This window comes from Cnephaeus nilssonii (assembly GCF_951640355.1).
Source record: "Cnephaeus nilssonii genome assembly, chromosome: 10".
In the NCBI taxonomy this organism is placed as follows: Eukaryota; Metazoa; Chordata; class Mammalia; order Chiroptera; family Vespertilionidae; genus Cnephaeus; species Cnephaeus nilssonii.
In genome coordinates this window covers 30,413,821-30,421,590 of record NC_137081.1, presented here as the reverse complement: position 1 = coordinate 30,421,590, position 7,770 = coordinate 30,413,821, and the positions used below count along the sequence as shown (strand labels likewise).

Below are 7,770 nucleotides of genomic sequence, written 5' to 3'. Positions count from 1 at the left end.
GCCTCCAAATATGTGAATGTGCTTAAACATACGCTCACCTATAAAATTAACTATTAGACCTTTAAACTATTTAGCTTCAATTTCTGAAAGAATAAAAAACTCTGCTTAGTTAGCTGAGAGATCTTTCTATAGTTAACGAATGAGGGCATTCTACTATTTCCAGAAGATTCTAGAAAATGAAATACAAACCCAATATAAACTATTTCTGAAAAAGTACAATATAGCACAATATTTTTACCACTTCCTATGGCAACATAGAAACTCTATTTACTAGTCTTACCTTCAAAGAAAAGGAATAGATTGTACCTCTCTAGAAGAATAATTTTGAAAAAAGAAACTTTCATTCTATTCCAATTTATTAATTAACGGAGAAGAAAAACAAAGGTGTAGAAAAAAGAAGGAAAAAAAAAGAGAGAAAGTTATAGCACCCAGAACATAAACACAAAGATACTGAGGCAGAAAAAGAGAACAGCATATCAAAAATATGTATCAAGTTGATATACAATTGTAAATAGAGATATTGTAAAGGTAATTCATGCATTTGGTGCAAACTAGTTGATTGCTAGGGTTCCCTAAAATTCTAAGGATCTATAATGATGCAACATTTTTACATTCAAGGAACCTATTTTGTGGCCTAAAAGATACCTGCACAAAGAATCTCCTTCACATCTAACAAGATTCATCCATATCTGAAAACATTTTAATGCCTACACTAAGAATTATTTAGTTGCAAACTGTAACAGCTAAAGTAACAGCAAAGATGACCAAGGACCTCCAAGATTGTTTCATTTTAAGGTCTATGTCAGATCAATTAACTTATTCACCATCATAGCAAATTTTTTTCAACTATGTTAAGACCAATGCTTCTTTTAACTTCTTCATTTCCTTTCTAATGTCAAGTTAAAATAATTCAGATTCTGGTCAATTCCAATTGAGTTTCAGTCAATACCATGTACAGTACTGTACAAAGACTTGCTATAATAATAAAATCTTGCTGACTAGACTGGTAACAATGGGACCAACAATTACCTAATTATTAGATAAAAAATGTACTAGGCTCATTTCAATCTGACAAGAATGCCTTTCAATTTAGTTGTCTATTTTTATCATATACATTATGAACAAATAACACAAAAACTCAGGAGAAAGAAACAGTGAAAATACTACAACTCTTTGGACTACCCTGAGAATAAAGGAGATAATATATATGAGAATATTTTTGTTTCCCACAGAGACAATTTCATACTAGTTGCTGAAATACAAATACATCTTATCTAATAACTAGAAGCCCGGTGCACGAAATTCGTGCATGGCAGGGGGTTGTCCCTCAGCCCAGCCTGTACCCTCTCCAATCTGGGACTCCTGGAGGGATGTCCGACTGCCCGTTTAGGCCCGATCCTGGTGAGATCGGGCCTAAACGGGCAGTCGGACATCCCTCTCACAATCCAGGACTGCTGGCTCCCAACTGCCTGCCTGCCTGCCTTCCTGATTGCCCCTAACCGCTTCTGCCTGCCAGCCTGATCACCCCCTAACCACTCCGCTGCCAGCCTGGTTGATGCTTAACTGCTCCCCTGCCAGCCTGTTTGCCCCCAACTTCCCTCCTCTGCCAGCCTGGTCACCCCTAACTGCCCTCTCCTGCAGGGTTGATCACCTCCAACTGCCCTCCCTTGCAAGCCTGGTCCCTCTCAACTGCCCTCCCTTGCAGGCCGGGTGCCTCACCACTGCCCTCTCCTGATGGCCATCTTGTAGTGGCCATCTTGTGTCCACATGGGGGCAGGATCTTTGACCACATGGGGGCAGCTATATTGTGTGTTGCAGTGATGATCAATCTGTATATTACTCTTTTATTAGATAAGATAGACAAATATGCAAATTGACCATACCTCCGACACACCCACAAGCCACGCTCACCATCCAATCAGAGCGAGTATGCAAATTAACCCAAACCAAGATGGCTACAGCCACAGAGAGCAAGGTTTCCTAGGTAACAGAGGAAGCCAAGCTTTCTGCCTGCCCTTGCCAGGCCTAAGCCTCCACTCAAGCTACAAAGTTTCAATTATAGAAGGTAAACAAATTCAAACAAATGGCGGCAGAATGGAGCTTGAGAGAGCAGGCCAGGGTTGCCGCCGGCAACAGGGGAAGCAAAGCTTTCCGCACACCCTGGCCGGGCCCACCCGCTTAAGGCAACAAAGTTTCAATTATAACCCCAACACAAATGGCTGCCGGCCTCGGAGGGAGCCCCAGGCTTGGCTCCGCTCCAGGCTACAAAGTTTCAATTGTAGAAGGAAAATAAATCCCAGATACCAGGGCCTCCGCTTGGGTTGCCAGGGAGCGTGGCCGGCCTGCAAACCACCACAGGCTCCTCGCTCAGGCCGCCCCATGCCCCAAGGGAACCCCCACCTGATCCGGGACGCCCTTCAGGGCAAACCAGCTGGCCCCCACCCCTGTACCAGGCCTCTATGCTATCTAATAAAAGAGTAATATACAGATTGATCATCACTGCAACACACAATATAGCTGCCCCCATGTGGTCAAAGATCCTGCCCCCATGTGGACACAAGATGGCCACCACAAGATGGCCAGCAGGAGAGGGCAGTTGGGAGGCACCCAGCCTGCAAGGGAGGGCAGTTGAGAGGGACCAAGCCTGCAAGGGAGGGCAGTTGGAGGTGATCAACCCTGCAGGAGAGGGCAGTTAGGGGTGACCAGGCCGGCAGAGGAGGGAAGTTGGGGGCAAACAGGTTGGCAGCAGAGTGGTTAGGGGGTGATCAGGCTGGCAGGCAGAAGCGGTTAGGGGTAATCAGGAAGGCAGGCAGGCGAGCAGTTGGGAGCCAGCAGTCCTGGATTGTGAGAGGGATGTCCGACTGCCCGTTTAGGCCCGATCCCAGTGGGATCGGGCCTAAACGGGCAGTCGGACATCCCTCAAGGGGTCCCATATTGGAGAGGGTACAGGCTGGGCTGAGGGACAACCCCCCCACCGTGCACGAATTTCGTGCACCGGGCCTCTAGTATTTTGATATGTTTGCAATGTTTTGTTCAATAAGTACACTCTAAAAACAAAGTTAAAAAAAATTAGAAGAAATAAATCCTCAAAACATGGTTCAAGAAGGCCAAATGTCTGTAGTTATTTAAAAAATGACATCTACCAGGGAAAAAATGATAAAATGGAACATACTAAGAGAGTAAATGATGACAAATCAGAAAACATATACTATTCTTAAAAGACAGGACAGAAACTTTCCAAATATTAATGAGGAAATTTGAGAATAAACATGCTCTATCAGAGCCACTTAGGAAGACTGTGTTCTAACAAAAAGGCATGATAGAGAAAGCATTGGTTTATCATGAAACCTGTTTTGAATTTCAGTTCTATCATTTAGCTCTAGAACAATGGGAAATTTTATTAACTATTTTGGAATTCAATTTCTTTCTCTTTTAAAAAATGAGAATATTGGTTAATTTCTAAGTTTCCACTGGAAAAATTAAAAATTCTCACTCTAGAGAAATGGTACTAGTCTAAAATTTAGAAAAATTTGTTTTAACTGCAGCTGCTTAGATAAATTGATTACATTTAATTACCTTCATTTATGAAGTTTTAGACAAAACCATCTCTGAAGTCTTTTTCCAGGTTCTACTTCTTATAAGAATCATATTATGACAAGAAAACTCCAAATGTTTCCTTTGAAATAAAGAGCACATAAACAACTCCTTAGCTGGATCTGACTATCCTATATCCTAGGTAGATCTCAGCAAAGCCTAACAGCAGCTCGTGGGAGACATCTGTTGCTGAAACTGGGAATTTAGCACATGTGTGAGGTGAGCTACAGGAATACAAGGACAAAGTGAATTGTTAATTTGAGAGCAAACAAAAAAATTTTCAATTAGCTAATCAACTTCCTATTTGGCAGAATATGCACACTAGGCCACTGATTAATATAACTTGAAATATAAAGTCACTCATAGGGAGAATGAACAGCTGACAAGAAGCAAAACAAAGAAAGAGACTATCATGAGTAGGATTCTTTACACAAGCCAACAGTTACTAAGAGTACACCTAGAAGATATACTTTCCATACTAAAATTATCTAGTTTTAAAATCTTTAAAATACCCAAACCTTTCTGGATAGCAATAATAAAATCATTAGTTTTTGTTTTTGAATTGTGTCTAAACTCTAGAGCAAAGATTTAAGAAGGTGAGGATCACAGCTCAGTTAAAACGATATATCAAAGATGATAGGAAAGAAATAGAATTATTCAACTTCTATTTTGCTTCTTCCATCTTTTCTCTCAGGAGAATGATTTTTAGGCCAGAAAGATAAAAAGTAATGTGAAGATGGATCAAAATGCAAAATAGGTAAAGAGAATGACTGCCTTAAATGAGTTCAAGTCTCTAAAATAAATGAACCACCTCCCTGAAATAGAACTTGCCGATGTAATCATAGAACTACTGCTTACAAATGTGAGGAAAAACAGAAAATCGCAAAGGTACAACAAGACTGTAAGTGTCTAAATAAAATATTCCCATGTTCAGAACGAATCTTTTCAAGAAAGAGGATTTGAGAAATTAAAAGTAAAGTCGGGTGCAGATCTTTAAAAAAAAAAAGCAGAATAGCTTAATATACATAGGTTTTGTTAGATCTTAGAAAAGGAATAAACACTTGATGCATCTATAGATTTACTAAATTAAGAAACAATAAGCAACTAATCACATAATTGTTTTGAAGGTATCAAACTAGCAGATCTGTGTAATACCTTTAGAATTTAGTGAAGGCTCTCTAGTATCTTTGTAAACAAGTTGGACAAATGAGGGTTAGAGGATAATACAGTGAACATTAGTATTTGGTTGAACAACCTCATTCAATAAAACTCACTGGTATAAGGAGAGACCAATTAGCATGCCATATGGGTCTGTGCTCTGCAATTTTACTCAACATTTTTATCTACAATAGGAAGAAACTATTTTATAGCCTGCAGTAATCGGATAGCTTCCTATCTGGGATATAATGGAGAAGATCCTGTAATCAGTTCATAGTAGATGGTCAATAAATATTTGTCAAGTTATATCACAACTCTCTATAACAAAGGTTCACTCCCAGGAACTTGGGGTAGAAAATCTATACCAGAGGTTAAAAGGATATGAGACACTTGACTCATCTAGCATGTACCCTGGGAACTTATTTTGTGTAATTTCATCACAAGTAAGCTGTAACAAGCAGTGTTCAAACAGAGCTTAAAAGAAGTACTTTTAATTTTCCTTTGTTATATTTTAAGATAAAAACAAAACAGTGGTATTTGAGATCAGAGCTAAGCAGACAGTGAGAATTTATGGAAGAAGCACTACTGAATCTAACACCACTATTATAATTACCACTAATGCACACTTAAACAGCACTTACTATTGCCAGAGCCTGTGCTAAAGGCTTTAGATAATCATAAAAACACACACACAAATATTATACCCATTTCACCGACAAGGAACCCTGAGGCTTAAGGAGGCTAAGTAGCAAGCCCACAGTTACTCAGCTAATAAGTGGCAGAGCCAGGATTCAATACAGGCAGATTGGTTTCAGAATGTGTCCTCTCAATCACAACTATATTATAATACCAAAAGCATCTCCAAATCTTTAAGCCCCAAAATAGTATTTTTAAATCTGCAAGATTTTTTTTTATTACCATTTTGCATTTAAACAAAGCCTATTACCTTTTACTTTCATGAAAGAGCTTCAAGTACTCTATAAACCTGTGTAAGAGGTATCATCCCATTTGAATTGACAATATACATGGAAAGAGGAATACTGAAGGTGTTACTCACATTTTAAAAAGTGAATAAGCAGAAATGTTACAAAAAATAGAAATAATAAGTGATTTTACTCTTTCTCAAATAGGTTCTCAGAATCCCAAGACAAACTTGCTTCTCAGTCAGGTGACCAGTACTAATCTTATTGTTAAATGGTCCTTATTCTAAACCTAAATATATTCCTCAGGTATTTGAATTTCTGTTTAGTTACTAACTATAAAAAGAAATGGAATATAAATAGAACTGGAAGTTAGAAATTATTACCTGAATAGAATGAACCCAAGTGATTCTACTGCTGCCCTTCTGACATCGTCATTAACATCACTCACCTGGGAAAAAAATGTATGATTACATTATACCATGCATTTTATTACCAGATCTCAAACTGATAGGGGCCAACATCATTCAAATATACATTAGACCTCATTAATATGTTATTCTTTTACTAGAGGCCCGTTGCAGGAAGATTCCTGCAAGAATAGGGCTTCCTGCGGCCTGAGCGAAACAGAGAAGGGAGCGAAGCCCGCCAAGGCGGGCTTCCCTCCCACTGCTGCCACCGCCGCTGCCCCGCTTTCCGCTTTTCCTCCCTCTTCCTTGTACACTGTCTTCAGCCTTCGCTCTGTGCCTGCAAATTAACCAGCAGCTTAGTTGGGTTAATTTGCATACTCACTCTGATTGGCTGGTGGGCATAGCAGAGTGATGGTTAATTTGCATGTTTCTCTTTTATTAGTGTAGATTAGAATGTCTTTCCCCCAATTTAGAAAAACTTGTCTGAGAATGTCTTTATTTCAGGGCTTACAAGTTTTAAAACTTGGTGTTTAAGGTTCAGGACTACTTCTAAAGACTATTTCAGCTGCATTATGGCTTTTGTGGGCTACTATGAAATCCTAACCATTCCTTCAATGTTATTTTCAAAAATTTATTCCTAGGTTCAAGCAAAATGCAAATATTTAGAATATACCACATTCTGCACTGATAAAGGATAAACTACTAGTAAGTACTGTGGGATGTGAATATCTCTGGGAAGGAATTATGAATAGTTATAAGCCCCATTCTGCATGGGAAGAATTGACTTTGGGTTTATCTTCTCCCAGCATCATGAGAGCAGAAACCTACTAGTAAGTACTGTGTTAAGACATATGTAGAATGCCTGCTGTGTTACCAGGCAACAGTATTTATTGTTGATAAGCTATATTTGGATTAGGAGGACTGAGTGAAAAAAGCCTCCTGGAAAACATGGGCATTGGCTTTCCTGTATGTTTTTCTTGAAATAGAGCATTTTCCTTGGGGGTACCTGAAAGCTAACTTCACAGGCTGTGAAAAGAAATGGTTCCTATTGTTCATTAGATTTCCTGATCGTAGGGTTGCTGCACAAACTCACATAGTCTTGTCTCTAGGGGTGCCCCTTGGAGTAGAGTTTCAGAAGTCATTGCACCTGAATGACTTTAAGGACTTTCATTCAAACTGACATACTGTTATCCTGTCCTTCATCCTTCTGAAAAGCTATGTGAGCCTGATGCTTAGATACAGCTGATCGTGTCCTATGAACGAGAATCTGAACCTGAGACCACTGATAGAGGTCATGTGATGTGGGTGCTGCACTCACCTAGACATGTAGGGTCCATTTGCAAACTTTCCCTTCCATCCCATCCCCAAGAAAGATCACAGTACTTACAGCAACATGTAGTAGGCGTCGTATAGCTTTGTTGTTACCTGAGCCACAGTAAGCCATGGCTACGGTATACATTCCAGACCGTCGAAGAATTGGGTCCTAAGAAAAAACAATTCAATATCAATCACCAACTATTCAATTCAATTAACTTCTATAGATGAATGGGCATAGTTGTATGCACTGAGAGAGTTTGTTTTAGGTAGGAAAAGACGAATTCAAGAACTATTTTGTGTTTGGTATTTTCTAAATGAATGGGGAAATAAGACTAACATGAGTGGAATTAACTGCTTAAAATTGCCAACAA

General features: G+C 39.3%; 1 protein-coding gene across 1 annotated transcript in view; it reads right to left on the bottom strand.

The window, feature by feature from the left end:
- Positions 1-7,770, bottom strand: part of PSMD1 (proteasome 26S subunit, non-ATPase 1) — an 83,817-nt gene that overhangs the window by 49,091 nt on the left and 26,956 nt on the right. The window contains exons 13-14 of the mRNA XM_079783132.1: positions 7,470-7,565; positions 6,059-6,123 (exon numbers count right to left, since the gene is read on the bottom strand). Of these exons, the coding sequence (XP_079639258.1) occupies positions 6,059-6,123; positions 7,470-7,565 (161 nt within the window). The remainder of the gene's footprint in view (positions 1-6,058; positions 6,124-7,469; positions 7,566-7,770) is intronic.